This window comes from Manis javanica, chromosome 16 (genome assembly GCF_040802235.1).
Source record: "Manis javanica isolate MJ-LG chromosome 16, MJ_LKY, whole genome shotgun sequence".
NCBI classification, from domain to species: Eukaryota; Metazoa; Chordata; class Mammalia; order Pholidota; family Manidae; genus Manis; species Manis javanica.
In genome coordinates, this window is record NC_133171.1 from 13,692,232 (window position 1) to 13,708,631 (window position 16,400).

Here is a 16,400-nt window from a genome sequence, read left to right on the forward strand (position 1 = left end):
GTGCATAGGGAGGGAGGAGGGAGGGGGCACACGCAGGAGGGCCTCCTTTTCCCGGCTTCGCTTTCCGCCGGCCACCAAGGGCCAGGAGCCAAACCAGGTCAGGTCCAAACGCCGGAGGGGCGGGGCGGGGCCCCGGGCAGAGCCGCGTGGGGGCGGGGGCGGGGCCCGAGGCGGGGAGAGGGGCGGGGCGGCGAGGGCGCCGGGCGAGCCGCAGCCCACGCGGTACGAGCCCCACAGAGCGCAGTCGCGGCGCTCCCGCCCTCCGGGTGTCCGCAGTGAGCGCCGGCGCTCCGACTGACCGCAGGGCGGACGGACGGCGGCCCGGACGTCCGAGGCTTCCCTCCCGGTGGCGGAGTCTGAGCGCCGCCGCTCCTTCGCTGGGGCGTGCGTTGGGGCGGATGGTGAGTGCCTCCACCCGCCGGGGCCGGGGCACGGGAGGGACGTTTCCTGGGGCGCAGCTCCCGGCCCGAGCCGCGGGGAGGGAGAGGTTTCTGCCGGTTGCCGCTTCCCAGCCATACCGGGGCTCGTGGTCCCCCGGGTCCCGCACCCCGCGGCCGCTGCCGGTCTCCACTATAGGGTTGTCCTTACCTCTCCCTGAGCCCCACCACGTGCTGGGCGATTCAGCGTGCCTAACTGAATGGGCCGGATCAGCCCGCCCTCGTGATGAAATCATGATGGGATGACTCGATTAAAATTTCATGACAAATGAAACTGAGCCGCCCACGGTCAGTTTGTAAAGCGGGGACCACGGTTCACGCCCAGGGGGCTGCTGGGCTGCGCAGACCGCCTGGAAGCCTCTTATTTTGTATTTTGGCTCAGCCTTTCAAGGACTTTGAGGCCATTTGTAACAGTCTTAAAAAGTCAGCCTTTTAAACTTTTAGTCTCTGAAAATATAAGCCAAAAAATGCATGAAAAGGAAGGTAAATAATACATTCTTCTTGCAGTTCTTTTTGTAGGTGTGGAAAAAATGGGAATAACGTAAGTGCGCAGGAATAGAGAAATGGGCACAAATGGGCATGCAGAGGATGGTGTAGGTACACAGGGAAATGTTATCTGGCTGTTAGAACAGGCAGGGGCCTGTCTCAAAGGGAAGAGGCGTAGGCAACAGAGTGAAAACATCAAATAGCTTCTGGGTGCTCTTTAAGATGAAATAATACACGTCAAAAATATCAGAGCCCACTTTAATAACCTGTTGACCTTGAAAAACAAAAGAGCCAGTTATTTTACCAGCAAAACAAGTTTAATTGGGAGGAGCAGAGGAGTTGTAACTCAGGACCTGCAAGCTATAGTTAACCACAGGCAAGTGTAGAGAACAAAAGAGAGGAACATTACTTTATTGAGAAAAAGGAGGCCGTTGTGAGGGGCTGCTTTGGAGAAGTCTGTTGGAGGAAAGCCAGGTGAGGGTGGTGGTGGTTTCCCCTGGGCTGAGTTCTGGCAGTTTCTCAGTGACTAAGCTGTTGCTGGGAAGTAAAGAACCTCTTGCCCAGGATTGTGAAATAAGTGGCCGTGGAAAGTTCTGGCATAAGAGTACCCCTTAAGAGCTTCTGGACTCTTTTCAATATAAGGGTTCCCTTTCCCTTTATTAATTTTCACGAACTACGTTTCTTTCTTCCTATTGACCTGGATAAGGAGGAAGCCATCACTGCCGTCAGCAAGGCCTTAAGGAAAGGGAGAGATGGGATGTGACCAGCACTGGATAGCTAGCTAATCAAGATCATGGTTTGAGTCTTTTCTCTTGTTTTGGACAAGTCACTCACTTCTTGGGCCTTAGTGTCTTATTCTGTGCAACTAGAATTGGATGAGATGGGGAGTCACAAACTCTCATGTACTGAAGTGGCCAACCGTGTGATACAAATATGTAAATGGGGTCAAGCAAAACCATAGGGAATGGGGAGGCCTAGGGATACAGACGAATGGATGCCCTGCTATAGGCCTTAAAATGAAAGCATTTCATCCAAACCAAAATGTCTTTGGACCCTCACCCTAGAAATCTCAGGATCAGGTGTTCCCTGAGTCCTTTCCCACGGTGATCAGGCCCTGTCACTGTCCCACTTCAGATACTCCTAAGGCTTTCTGTTAGGCTTAGATAGAATCCTTGCCCTTGTCCTACAGACCTCACTCAACCTCTTTGACTCCATCTCCCACCACCCAATTCTCATTTTTAAAGACTGGCCAGTCGCACAGGCTTCTTTGAGCCCTCCTGACCAGTCCCCACCGCAGGCCTTACAGTTGCTTGTCCCTCTGCCTGAGCCCTGTTCCCCGAGATCTTGGTGTGACTGGGTCCATGGCATTCGTGTTCTTGCTCTGCGACATCTGCCTGGGCCATCCTAAGATAGCAAACACAACCCTAGTTTTATGTGCCAAAGTACTTTATTTTACTATCACTGCCACTCACTTAACATTTCTTATCCTCAATACTTAAACCATCTAGAATTCTGTGGTTGCTGTCTTTGCCCACTTGTTTTGTGCCTCCCCCTACCCCACCCCCATCTGGAGAATAAAGTTTCATTCTCTTCCTGTCACGTTCACCACTGTAGCCTCAGCACCTGGTACAGCACCTGACCAGCAGGTGAGTCCGCTGGAAGCTGGGTCCCAGTTGCATAATGCATAGATTGGTTAGGAATGATGTCCCTCTCACTGCTGGTAGTGGAGAGCCACCTCCAACGGCTTAAACACAATGCAGAATTGCGTCTCTCAGGTAAAGAAGTCTGGAGGTTGGCAATCCAAAACCATCTCACAGCTCCAAGGAAGCGTCAGGAGCCCAGGATCCTCCTGTATTTCTGCTCTGCTGTCTGCAGTCCATATCCTCTACCCCCAGGATAACAGTCAGCCTTAGCCATCATTCCACAGTCCATCTTGGAAGAAGGCCGGTGGCAAGGGCCAAGCTTCTAGAGAGAGCTCATGTTTTTCCAGAGCCTTATTGTGTTTTTCCAGAGCTGCTACATGTCGGGACTCTCTCTTATTAGCCATGCTAAGAAGAGACTTCATAGACTGGTGGATGTGGCAGCTATGAATTTCTTCCCAACCCCGCATCCTCTGTCTGTTCAGCCAGCCATATTGGTGATCTTGGGGGAAAGCTTAGGGGAGGGAGGAAGGACCCCCACTTCCTACCTGATGTGTCATTTCCCAGGACCTCTTCTCTACAGCTGCCTCCACAGAAGGTTCAGCATCCTCTTAAAAAAAAAGAAAAATTACTGGTTTTGACCCCTGCATGATTTGTCCTCTAGGCCTGAATCTCCAGGGGCTCCTTGCCTCTCTTGAGAAGCCTTTTTTCCGGATCCGTTTGCATGTCCCCCTGAAGCACCAGTGAGGCCTGGGTTGGTATGTGCACCTCGCACCGTGGCCCCCTGCCTCCCTCAAGTATTTGTTTTCTCTTTCAGGTTGCTGGGGTCACCAAGGAGAGTAGCCACACCTGAAAGCCTCCTTCTGTGCCCAGGATTAACAGCATACGCTCCTCTGGGCAGTGTTAGAGGGACAGAATCCATCTTCCTAGACTATGGCAGGTGACTATTAGACATGGGGGAGTTAAACACGTTTAAAATAAAATTTTAATTAGAAATCAAATATGTTTAAAAAAAAAATCCAAGTCACACTGAAGTGTATTAAGTTCATTTTGTTTATGACATGAATTACTACCTGGCATTATCTCATTTTGTATTTTCTTACTTGTTTTATTGTTGATTTTAATACCTCCACAATCTCTCTCTCAGAAGTAAGGGCCCTGCTTGTCTTGTCTTTACTCTGCCTCTAATCTCGGGAATGATCCCTAGGACATAGTATGTACTCAAAAAATAGTTATTGATGGCCCAGTGAGTCCCTGGAGTAACCCTGGCTTAAAATTCACTTTAAGTTGAATTCCCATGACACATACATGTAAACATACAATCCTAAAACTTCTTTTTTTCCTTTCAATAATATGACATGAAAGTCCTTTCATTTCAGAACATGAAAATCACCTTCTTTTACACATCATAGTGTAGATTAGGGTTTCTCAACCTCAGCACTGCTGCCCATTGGTGCCAGATGATCTTTGTTGTGAGGCTGGCCTGTGCCTTGTAGGATGCCCTGTGGCATCCCTGGTCTCTGACCCCTCCCAGCGGTGACAACCACAAACTGTCTCCACACGTTTGTGTATTGTCTCCAGGGAGGCAACACTGCCTCCAGTTGAGAACCACTGATGTAGATACGTCATTTGTATCCATTCTCCTATTAATCCCCAAATAGAGTTCCTGTAAAACACGAATCTGAGAAGTTAAAGTTAAAATGTTGATCATTAATCTAACTCATGGAATTCAACGCTTATACCTAGTTGAGTGCCTGGAAACTGTGTGCTTCAAACTAACATTTGCATTTTCTCCTTAAAGGCCTAAACTGAAATATTTACATTGAGAGTTAGAACATTTTAGTAAGACAACCAGAGCAAATTTAAGCAAATACCGAAGCTGCCTCACGTGTCACGCAGTCTCACTGAGTCTTCTGAACCAGGAGTCTGCTGCTTAAGAGGCCAGTGGTATAAATGTCTCAGCCAGGACCTGTAAGCCCTGGCTCTCAGCACCCCTTTGTCATCAGCCACACTGCCAAAAGTGGGGCTCCGTGCAGGCCCTGCCTTCCCCACTGGACTGGGGTCTGATTTTTCATGTTTTAAGTGTCGCATTTCAGTGGGCCTGGAGGGTAAGGATGCTGACCTGTGTGTCCGGACCTGGCTCCTGCCACTGTTGGCTTAGTGTGAAGGATGAGTTACTTTTTATTTTGCTATTAGGGAACAGGCTAAAACTTCTCATAGAGGATAACCAAAATAGATTGGCCTTTTAAAGAATTTAGTGGTGTTATCTTTGAAGAATTGTAATTTGATCCATGGTATGTTTGTGCATTAGTAAACTCAAGTGATGTCATACCTGGATTTTTAAGAAGGCTCATTATTTTCAAACTGTCATCCATAAAAAAGGTCGATGTTTCTTACCGAATGTGTATTCTGAGATCACCAATGCGTGTGTGTTGTAGTGAGGGGGTTACATCAGGCAGTTCTTGGATAAGAGAATTCAACTCAGTTCTGACGGTACCCACCCAGAGATAACATTAGATGCCACAGGTTGAGGGCCCAGGCCCACAAGATGCCCTTGCCCCCACACCCACCCTCTGATGCTGGACTCCAGGCTCAAGCCCCAGGCTGCTGCCCCAAGCTGTTACCTGTGCCTCTGAGCCATGGGCCACCCTTTGGACAGGTGTCCCAGGTTTGATTAATTTGCTAGAGTGGCTCACACAACTCAGGGAAACACATTCATCTGTTTATTAAACGATAGAATAGAGGATACAAAGCAATGGCCAGATGAAGAGATCACAGGGCAGGGCACAGGGAAGCGTGAGGAGATGGTTGGCTCTGAGCAGCCACTCTGCCCAACCCAGAAGTCTCCGAGCCCCTCCTTTTGGGATATTATGGTGGCTTCATTACACAGGCGCGATTCATTAAATCATTGGCCACTGGGAAATTTTCGACCTCCAGCCCTTCTCCCCTCCCTGGAGGTCAGGGTGGGACTGAAAGTTCCGATCCTCTATTCACATGGTCGGCTCCTTGGCGACCAGTCCCGGCCGGGCTGCTTTCCCGCGGCCGCGCATTAGCATAACAAAAGACCGTTGTTGCTCGTGTAGCTTAGGAAATTCCAAGGGCCTGGTGGGACGTGAGCCAGAAACAGGACGAACATAAAATATATATTCCTCATTATAAATCACAGTATCACTTCTGCCGCTGTGATGCACCTACATTGTTTGTCTTAGTCCTTGTGGAATTTTGACAGAGGAATTACTATTCAAGAGAAATTGTTTCTTCTGATGTAGGTAAGAAAGTGCTCATCGTCTATGCGCACCAAGAACCCAGGTCTTTCAATGGATCCTTGAAGAAGGTGGCTGTGGATGAGCTGAGCAAGCAGGGCTGCACTGTCACCGTTTCTGATCTCTATGCCATGGACTTTGAGCCACGGGCCACCAGGAGGGATATCACTGGTGAGTCATGGGTTAATTGCTCTTTTTAAAAAACCAAAAACAAACTTTCCTTTTTTGTGCTGTTTTAATAAAAAAAAAATGTTTTGAAAAAAAGCTAATCATGGCACATGGTATACAGTTCTAAGTCAGAAGAGTCAGTAGTGCAAGTCATTTTCCCATCCTTGTCCCCCAGCCACCTGGTTCTCTGGACCCAGGGTCACCAGTGCACCCAATTTCTCCATATCCTTCCAGAGAGAGTGTGCTGCACAAAACAATTGCAGGTGTATTCGCCATTTTCTCCACTTTTTAAACACATGGTAGCATATTTTCCGTATCTCTCTATATATATCTATTTATAATTATTTAATTGCTTTCTTTTTTACAGCTGCAAAGTATTCCATTTTGTGGAGATGTCATATTTTAAGGAACCCCTACTAAAGGGAATTTTAGGTCGTTTCTGGTCTTTTGCTGTTATAAACAGTGCTGCAAGGAATAATCATGGCACTATCTACATGTGCAAGTGTATCTAGGAGTGGAATTGCTGGCTAGGGAATGTACATTTTTAATTTTCATAGGTAATACCAAATTGATTACTAGTTTACACTCCTGGAATGTTTGCAAGTACTCATTTCTTCTGTTACCAAAGGCATTACTGATTTTTTGATTATTGTCAGTCTGACAGGTGAAAAAGTGGTCTCTGAGTATAGTTCTAATTTGCCTTTCGTGATAAATAAGCTTTACTATCTTGTACATATTTAAAAAGGATTTTCTTTTTTTCCCAGCATTATTGAGATGTGACCGACAAGTAAAACTTGTGTATATTTGAGGTATACAACATGTTTTGAAGGCATTTTTCTTAAATATTCTTTTTGAAAAGCTACTTTCAGCTTTTTATTCATATAAATATTTTATGTTATATCCATAAATGTTAATATGTTTGTAAGATACTAAGTATTTTCTTTCCTATGAATTATTCCTATCCCTTGCTCATTTTTCTGGTAGGTCTTTTTCTTGCTGATTTTAAAGAATTCTTTATGTATTAAATAAGCCTAGAATGTGGGATTTTTACCTAATTAGTGTTTTGTTTTGGCTTTGCTTATGTTTTTTTCTCCATGCAGGGTTTTATTTCCTTTTACATAGTTGGCTTTTGACCAGTCTTTTTCTTCTGTGACCTCTTGATTTGGTATTACACTTATATGGGTGCTGATTTTTTTTTTTAGGTTTCAGAAAAAAAGCTTTTCTTCTAGTATTTGATAGATTCCACTTTTAAAAAATACTTTACCTACTTAGGATTTATTTTGGCCTCTGATGTTAGAAATGGGTCTTTTTTCCCAGTGCCCACCTGGTTGCCTCATCACTGCATTTTGCCTGATGCAGCAGTTTGCCTGCATTTAAAATGCCCCCTTCCTTGTGATCTCAATCCCCACGTATGTCTGCTTCCATTCTATACTTTGTATTTTTTACCCCCATCCATGACTCTGTACCACGTGGCTTTAATTATTTGGACAATTTAATATCTGATGAAACTAGGTCACCCTTGTTTTCCCTTATTTTTAATTTTCCTAGCTATTTTTATGTTACTTTTCCATAAAGTCTTTTGAATTAGTTTTCCAGTTTCAAAGGATAACCAGATCTTTTTATTGAGATCCCATTAAATTTACAGAGGAACTTTTATGATGCTGATTCTTTGTATCCAGAGAAAGGATCCACAGAGGAATGGCTTTTCACTTACTCCTGTGTTCTTTACAACCCGCCGGACTGATTTACAAGTTCCTTCACACAGATCTTTTGTAATTCTTATTAACTGATTGATGTTTCTCTGTATGAAGAAGATTAATCTGTGTGTGTGTGCTTGTGCTCGGATGCTATCAGTTTTCTTACTTTTTGTAGTTTTTAGCTGATTCTCTGGGGCTTTCCCAGTACACCTCAGATCATCTGCAAATAATGATAATTTCACCTCCACTTTTACATTATTCCATACCTTGAATTACCTTCTGTTTGTAATTGTGTTAATGAGATCCCTGGATTTAATATTATCACTGATGGTAATAGCTGACATCCTTGTCTTTTCTTGTGTTTCTTCCCTTTTAATAAATCAATCAACTTAATGCACAACAGAGTGGGTATGGGGGAAATAGGGAATATTATGTTAAGGAGCCACTGGTTATTAAGTGAATAAAGTAATACAAGCTTATTATAACAAATACTTAAAAACATAGGTGAACCAAAAGAACCCAGAGTGAAAAGTACAAGGCCCTTTTCACATACACCAGGCAGACCTGCACTGCACCCAGAGACTGACAGGCTGAACTTTTTGGTGTGGATCGTTGTAGATCTTAGATAAGTATCAACAAGAGTGCTTCTCCCCCACCCGCCTCGCTGTAGGGTGGAGCGCCCCACCTCTGCTGCCACGTGGGACCCCGAGGCAGGATAGTTTTGAAACTCTGTAGATACAGGTGTATGTGCGGATTTGGCTTTATTCATTTAGAGCTTTCAGAAGTCTTTCTAATGATCACGTAGCCCTCCGTGACATGTACCTTGTTTATATTTGTGTGGTTTACGGCTTTGATTTCAGCCACGTGCCCGCCTTTCTTTTGTAGCTCTGGATTTCCTGTCTTGCTGGGAAAGGCCTTTCCACACCCACACTTATAAAAATATTATCATCTTCCTGGGGTACTTGGATGCTTTAGCTTTGATGTTTACTTTTTGAATTTAGAGTATGCCTGGCCTGTGCCTGTTTTATTGACTTTGTTTACCGTTATCAAAACCAGCCTGAGTCTACTCTAGGGCCACATACTGTGGGTGGCCAAAACCCTACCTGGTGCCTGCCCAGAGGGCTTGGCCTCTTGCCAACAGAAGTTAACCCCTAGGGTTTCCAGTCAGTTCAGAACCCTGTACATAGAAGGCACGCCATGTGGCCTTTATTAACGGAAGTCAAACACAAGTTGGTTCAGAGAAGCAAAGACCCTGAGGTGGTTTTGGTGATGAATCTATGGCAGGACACAGGCCCAGCTCCTTCCGGCTCTTCACCCAGTGGCCAGGCCCAGCCGCTGCTCTGCAGATGACCGTCTCCCCGTCCACCCTTGTAGGCTGGGTCACACCTCTGCTGCCATGTGGGACCCTGAGGCATGGACCTAGGCTAGGCCTCTCTGAGGTCCCGGTTTCCTCTTTGGTAGATGGGGAATCCAGCCTATCTCAGCAGTTGTTAGGAAGGTAGAAAAGGTGTGTGTAGAACACATCCCTGACAGGTACAAGTCCTCAATGAATGATAGCCTATTGGTAATAATGATTATGTCATTGGATGAATCGTTTTATTGACAAGAACCCAGTTAAAGGTGTAGATGAGAAGAGCTCACTTTGCGTGTTAGTCGCCTTTCCTAGGGCTGTGAGCTCCAGCCCTGAAGCACTGCTCCTGCCTGCATTCACCTCCCCTTACTGGGCTCACACTCGAGTCACTGCTGCAGCATGAGCTTTTCAAAACCCAAACCAAAGCAGTTATTTTTCCTGCCTAAACCGTACGGCTCCCCACATGCAGGAAAAGTCTAGCCTCCTAGCAAGTCTTACATAACCTACTGTTTCTCTGATCACATCACCTACAGCCCTCCTGGCCTTTCACCCCGTTTCCTCAGTTATGTCCCTAGTGGCCCTTTCTGGGCTGGCCAGTTGCCCGACATCCTGCCCTCTCAGCCTCTTTTGCTCAGAATGTTCCCGCCCTTCCCTCCAGTGCTCTAGGCTGCCTGGTGAACTCCTGCTCTGTCTTCAAAACCCAGTTCACAAAGCTCATCCCCAGGGGTAGCTTGCAGCCCACCCTAGAAGAGCTAGTCACTGGCCCTTTTGCACACTGTGGGCATCTTGACAGTGGGGTGTGAGGCTTACGTGACCACAGCATTAACCTGAGCTGGCTGAACAATCATGTTTTGTATGTTACTCATTTGGTCTTTTATCGATTATGAGTCCCTTGAAGGTAAGGGCAGTAGCTTCCTCTCTTTTTATTTCTGTAGCCTGACCCCAGGGCCCAGCACCTGGTCGAGGCTCACCGAATGTCTGGTGATGGTGACTTGTTTGGGGATTGCAGGTAACAGTGACACTAGTGGGAGTGGTCGGGGCGGGCCGTGGACACTCACCTGACGGAGAACATTTGGTCTCTTTGCTTCCAGGCACTCTCTGTAATCCTGAGTTCTTCAATTATGGGGTAGAAGCATATGAAGCCTGCAAGACGAGGTCTCTGACCAGTGACATAATTGACGAGCAGAAAAAGGTTCTGGAAGCTGATCTAGTGATATTTCAGGTTTATTTTTCTTCTATTTATTATAGTGAATTAGACTGATTCTACATGCAAACTCTTTCCAAATAGTGAGTTTCATGTTCCTGGAATTGGTATTGCCTTTAGCATATTTGCACACCTATTTATGTCTAGTTGGGTACAAGATCCACATAGCCAATATCACTCATCCAAAATCTTGACCCCCAAGGAAATAGTAAGGCCCCCCTTACTTGACCCCCTTTACCCATTGATCTAAGAAACATCTGAATCATACAGGTCATGGTACCTTAATTCCCCTTTCATCCACACCCCCAGATGTGCAGGTGCTCTTTTATGTTTATCAAGGTAATTTAGGCCAACATGCAACTCCTGCCTTAAATATCCTGATCACAAACTGGAAAGACACCTTTTGTTTCCTTCTTCTCACTGGTTGCCTCACCCGCCCGTTATCTTCCATGTATCTTTCACAAGTTATCCCGGGGCATGGTTCCCAGCAGGAAGTTGCTGCCAGGAGCCGGCTTCCCTGGGCTCTGACTTATCAAGCCACTCCAGGTAGGCAGCTGTGCAGTCATGGAGGTCACCATAGCTTGGCAGCTAAATGAGCATTCGACTTTTAGGGAGCCATTGGGCTGATGGAAATCCAAGTCAAACTAGAAAAAATGGTATTTGTTCTAAGAGTCCTGGTCACTTGGGGCTCCTGGAACCTGAGGACAGACTGTGGCTGGGCCTCAGGTACAGTGGGCACTGGGTGCATGACGCCTGTTCTCTCCTCCTCCGAGTCTCACCTGCCTCTCTGCAAGCTGTCTCTCTCCTCCTCTCCCCTGCCCACCAGGACTGCAAGTGTCTAGGCCCAGAACCTCCAGGGTAGAGCTGCTTGGTCCTGATTGTTCCTGTTGGTCTTTCTTGAGGACAGGGAGTGGGTGGGAGAACATGGCCACTGTTCTCATCATGGGTGCTGAGCCCCTCATGTGGGGAGAGGGGCTGGAATGTGACCACTTTCCAGACAGAACATGTCCACAAAGGCAAAGTTACCAACCTTTCATGAAATAACTGCACGCGTGGGCGGAGGGAACACTCTGCCCCTTCTCTTCCGCTCAGGCTGCCTCTATCCACCCCTTCTGGCACCATATGGCACTTTTTTGCCAGGCAACTAGAGCAGCTAATCTGGTCAAAGTGCAGGCTGTTCTTTCATCCTAATTACACATGGGTGGATAACCATGCCATAGACCCAGGTGGCTGGATGGTTTATCATCCAGGTACTGGTAGTCGTGCCGGGACAATGGCGCTGTGTCAAGACAGCCCAGCAGTCTGTTGGAGTCCAAGCACAGTTCCACTCGGCTCTTGCTCTCCTCTTCCTGTCTTCCTGGGGTCAGCTAACTGTGTGGAGCCCATTTCTCCTTGCTCCCCCTCCCCCACTGATGACATTGAACAGCTAGTGCAAGCCAGGTCCTGTTCTGTTCACAGTCTTCCTTTTCTCCTACTCGATTTCACATCTCGTCTCCCTCCACCTTCCCTCTTTTCCTGGTACATTGCCCAGAAGGTCCTCTTGAGTTGAGTCTTTTCATTCAACTCCTGCTACTTCTATTAGCATAACTCGCCCTTGCTCAGTGTTTACTCTGTTCTGGGCACTGTAACATGCTATTGAATCCTTGCCATGATGCTGTGAGCTAGGAACTTGTAGTAGCCCTATTTGCAAATCGGAAAAGGAGGCACAGAAAGGGTAAGTAACTTGCCAACATCACACAGCAATGTATTATAGAGCTTGGATTTCAGTACCAGATCCCAAGTTAGGTTACTAGTGAAAGTTTTCGCTGATGGTATTGCTGGGTAAGTGTTAAGGCTTCAGTGGGAACCAGCGTGGATTAAGGGAGACCTTAGTGCTGGTGTGTGGAATCAGAGGGCAAGGCTTTAGTTTGTTTCAAAATCCAAAGCTTCTTAGAACCTGACTGCATGGAGAGGGGCAAGCTCTTTTCCACACCCTTCCTCTGTCCCCTTGACTGGATTGGTCACAGAGACCACCGGCACAGAACCAGTGTCCAGGAGAATTTCCAGTGCCTTCCTGCCTCCTCAGGCGCCAGCAAGGGAGCTGCAACTGGGGGCGCAGAGCCAGGACCATTGTCAGCCTGTCCCGCCCCATGCACCAGCACCATGTCCACATCCTGCCTCCGAGCCAAAGGGAAGAACCCTCCCCACCCGAGCTGCCCCCGTGGGTTACGTGCACCTGCCCAGGCACCTGGGCAGAGGAGAGCGGGTTTCCTTCTGGATGGTCAGCTCGACTAAATCCGAAACCTGAGACAACCCGCAGCATTTGTTTCTCCTTGGTGTTGCGCCCCCAGTTCCCGCTGTACTGGTTCAGTGTGCCGGCTATCCTGAAGGGCTGGATGGACAGGGTGCTGTGCCAGGGGTTTGCCTTCGACATCCCAGGATTCTATGATTCTGGTTTCCTTAAGGTACGTGCTCTGGGCTGAGACAGCTATCAGCTGGGGGAGAGGGGCCACGTGCTGTACATGGGTGAGGAGAGCAGCCTTTCTGACGTCATGGGCTTCTGTCTAGTGAGAGGTACAGACACATCCCCAGCATGGCTAAGAAGAGCCAGTGCCAGTGCTGGGGAGGGCTGGAGAGGGCCCGGGCCATCAGCCCTGCCCCCGGGGCCTGTGCTCCCTGACCAGGGGGTCGAGCCCTGGCCTTGTGCTGTTCACCTTCCAGAGCTTCATGTGCTGACCTTGAGAAACAAGAAAACTTGATGCCTCTGTCCCATGGAGCCTGGTGGATGCACAGTATATAGTAGCTAGGAATTTCTCGCGAAAATGGTTTCTTACTAAAATTAGTGATGTCTGAGGGCCTCAGAAAATAAATGCAGATAAGGACAATACTGAGCCACAGAGGTCTGGCTTGGGCCATGAAGTAGTACTGCTTTTACGAAGTGGTGCCACATGCCAGGACTGCTGGCCGCCCAGGTCACACCTGGGCCTTCCCCACTTCACACCGAGCTCTCGGATGCCTGCTGTCTCCAGAAGTTGGGGGTCAGAGCTCTGTGCTTGCTGGGCCCTTTCCTTGATTGTCCCCGCCTCTCACTGGATGAAGCTGTTACTTTAGCTCAGCTTGACAGGAGAATGTTACATTGTCCATCCCCATAGGGAACTGACCTCAGATTTCCCTCCCGGTCATTGGAAACCTTCGTGCTGGAGTCACAGTGACACCTTTTGTCTCTGTAGTGTCCACACAAAAACGTTTGCTTTCTCTACAGAATAAACTGGCCCTCCTTTCGTTTACCACGGGGGGCACGGCTGAGATGTACACGAAAAATGGAGTCAGCGGAGACTTCCGCTACTTCCTGTGGCCCCTCCAGGTACTGGCTGCACCCCTCCAGCCCCTTTGCATCCCCAGGTGTGAAATGAGACGTCTCCGAAGTCTGAGACCCAGACCATTTGACTCCACCTGTATGCAGGAAATTACATTTTGCAGTATTTTTTTACTTAGCACTGAAAAGGTTGGCCAATAGCAGAGACATATTGTAATGCTAGCTGTTAATATTATCTGGGCAGAAGCCAAGCCAAGCCTGCTCAGCTGAGTCTGCTCTGTGGTAAATGGAATCGCCCCAAGGTGGCCCTGTGTGTGGACTGAGCACTGGGGAGGGATTGAGCCGCCCACACTGGCTCCGGCAGTGCTCTGTGAAGGCAGCACTACCCTCAAACTCTCAAACTCCAGATAGCCTTATGCCCACCATGGAGCCAGTGGCTGTGCCCCCTCCCGAGAGCCCACAGCCCACTCCAGGCACCCAGGACTCGGGGCCTGCTCTCCCACGTGGACCCTGAGCTGCCTGTGTGTGCTTCCCTGGGCCTGGGGCCACCAAGGGTGGCTGTCTGCCAGGGAAAAGCAGTGGGCAGAGCACGCTCAAGCCGGCTGGGAATCCACGTACAGAGCGCCCCTAGTGGTGGACAGCTGGGGGTAGGGAGAAAAGGGAATAGGCTATGGGTCAGGCTGCCACGGCTGGGTAAGAGATCCCGGGAGACCCAGAATCCTAGGTGAGAACTGCTCTTCCGGGTTGTTATAAAGGCATATTCTTCGAGGGAGGAGATCACATATTTAATGATGTGTGAGCTTGCTTTAGAAATGTGGACACTGGTGTACAGGCCTCTTGCTCTCTGACCTGCCCCTAATAGGGCTGGCCTGGGCAAGGGTATGGGGTCTGAAGGGAAGGAAAGCAGAGGGTGGAAGGTGCTATTTCCAGAAATATTCTTTGAAAGGAGAGAGGATACTGATTGCATTTAGTGATGCTCTGCTAAAGAAAGTGGTAATTTACGTGCCTGACCCTCCTTCATAGGCCAACTGTTCCCTTCAGTATCATTAGCCAAGCTTAAATTCTTGTTTAAAAAAATCTTTACACTTTGTTCAGTTTGTTAAAGTAGATACTATAGAAAAAAATGAGACTGTAACATATAAAAATAAAAGTCCTCTTAATCCCCCCTTAAAAATAATCATGCTTAATAATTGGATGTATTATATATACATGGACTATAGCCCATATATATTTTTACATTTTTTATTATGATCTTTATTATTATATATTTTTTTCACAAAAATGGCACACCACAAATTTGGCCTCAAAGCTCTTGTTTTCATTTAGCACATACCTTGAACAGCCTTCCATGGTGGTACATTATAGCTAGAATGTCTCATTCTGGAGTAATCCATGGTACGAATATACCATAATTTGCCTAATCAGTCAAAACCAGAAAGTTCAGTGTCTGAATCTGTAGCAGAGATTACAGATTAATTGCAGTTATCAGAATAGGATGGGGAACTTCTGGCTGCCAGGTCCCTCATCCCACTGGGAAAGGCCAGCACCCAGAGATCATAGGGCAGCTGAGTTATTTCGAGTTACGTAGTAGCATGAACATTACTGTATTATTTTCTGAAGATCTGTGTCCTACCATTTCTCCTTCTCACTAATTAACTGAATGGTTTTTTTCTTCCTCTGCGGCTGTAGCATGGTGCATTGCACTTCTGTGGATTTAAAGTCCTCGCCCCTCAGATCAGTTTTGCTCCCGAGCTTGTGTCAGAGGAAGAAAAAAGGGGGATGATAGCCTCCTGGGCCCAGAGGCTGAGAAATATCTGGAAGGAAGAGCCCATCCACTGCACACCCTGTTGGTACTTTGGACAGTAGCACTTTGTGCCACATATCCATCCCACGAGCAACACTAGGAGGTGAAGCACGTGGAAACAGAAGATAGCACTGTAATAAAATATAAGGACAGCAAAGGTGGCTGGATCCATTTCATGTGTGTGAGTGGTGGTCGGAGTTTTTTACAGCCAGATCCAGTATTCAGTAATCAGCTGGTTCTACTGAATTCTACCCTGGCATCATTATTCACCAGGCTTCCTTTCCTTTCTAATCATGGGTAATATTGTTTTCACACAGTTCTCTTGAAATGGAGCTGGAGTTGTTAGTTTTGTTTCAGATCATTACTCAAAAGAGTTTCTGTTTTTTTCATAGGAAAGTCTAATCTTTTCATAGCTAGTGTTTTAGTGCTCTGTTTGGATTTCTTACATCATCTTAATTTTTTTTTAACCTCCATTGTGACAGTGACGTTTTAGTTGAACTCCACTTAACATATATTTAAAATCACTGATTGCCAATTATAATGGAAATTTCCGCATTAGTCAGTGGTGTCCTGTGCACTTGTTCTTGTCACACCGATTACCCCGAACATAGGCACATGCAGAGGGGAGCGTCTCCCTGAAAACAAGCTTAAGAGAGCAAACCTCCTCCTCCTCCTCGTAACGGAGGACGAGCAGCTGCCTGCGGACCAGGCCTTCTGGAACATTCCCCACACTCCCCGGGCACCTTCTCTCAGACTCCCCGGATCCCTCTCACCAAGCACCTGCTGGAATTGTCCTGGAACAGCCGGTCACCCACCTCACTTTCCTCCCCTTTGCATCTTCAGACCCTTTTCCATCTGCATTTTCTTTCTCTTTTTCATCATATGCATCATCAACACTCCTTCACAGGCATCCTCACCCTTCTCGCCTGCACCTCCACACCCCCCAAGCCTTCCCCAAGCCAAACACTCAGAGTCATCCTGGAGTTCCGATTTTCCAAGGCCATTTCTTCCAACTCTTTGTTCAACACCATTTTCTTTTAATTTTTTTTTTTTTT

General features: G+C 47.3%; 1 protein-coding gene across 4 annotated transcripts; it reads left to right on the plus strand.

The window, feature by feature from the left end:
- Positions 1–254: 254 nt before the first annotated feature.
- On the plus strand, positions 255–15,502 carry NQO2 (N-ribosyldihydronicotinamide:quinone dehydrogenase 2). 4 transcript variants are annotated; one of them, XM_017680509.3, is made up of 7 exons: positions 255–401; positions 3,381–3,503; positions 5,833–5,997; positions 10,134–10,264; positions 12,577–12,690; positions 13,488–13,589; positions 15,231–15,502. In XM_017680509.3, exons 2-7 carry the CDS (start codon positions 3,497–3,499, stop codon positions 15,405–15,407), a joined length of 696 nt encoding a protein of 231 aa, XP_017535998.1. In that variant the 5' UTR covers positions 255–401; positions 3,381–3,496; the 3' UTR covers positions 15,408–15,502. The 4 variants fall into 4 exon arrangements, with proteins under 4 accessions (XP_017535998.1, XP_017536000.1, XP_017535999.1 ...); XM_017680511.3 differs by having other exon boundaries at positions 3,381–3,499; XM_017680510.3 differs by lacking the exon at positions 12,577–12,690.
- The last annotated feature ends 898 nt before the right edge of the window (positions 15,503–16,400 follow it).

What these genes read in the sequence shown, in the direction of transcription:
- NQO2 (XM_017680509.3), top strand. An exon ending in CACCAGGAGGGATATCACTG is followed by an intron (nt 5,998 to 10,133) that starts GTGAGTCATGGG and finishes CTTTGCTTCCAG; the next exon opens with GCACTCTCTGTAATCCTGAG. An exon ending in ACTTCCTGTGGCCCCTCCAG is followed by an intron (nt 13,590 to 15,230) that starts GTACTGGCTGCA and finishes CTGCGGCTGTAG; the next exon opens with CATGGTGCATTGCACTTCTG.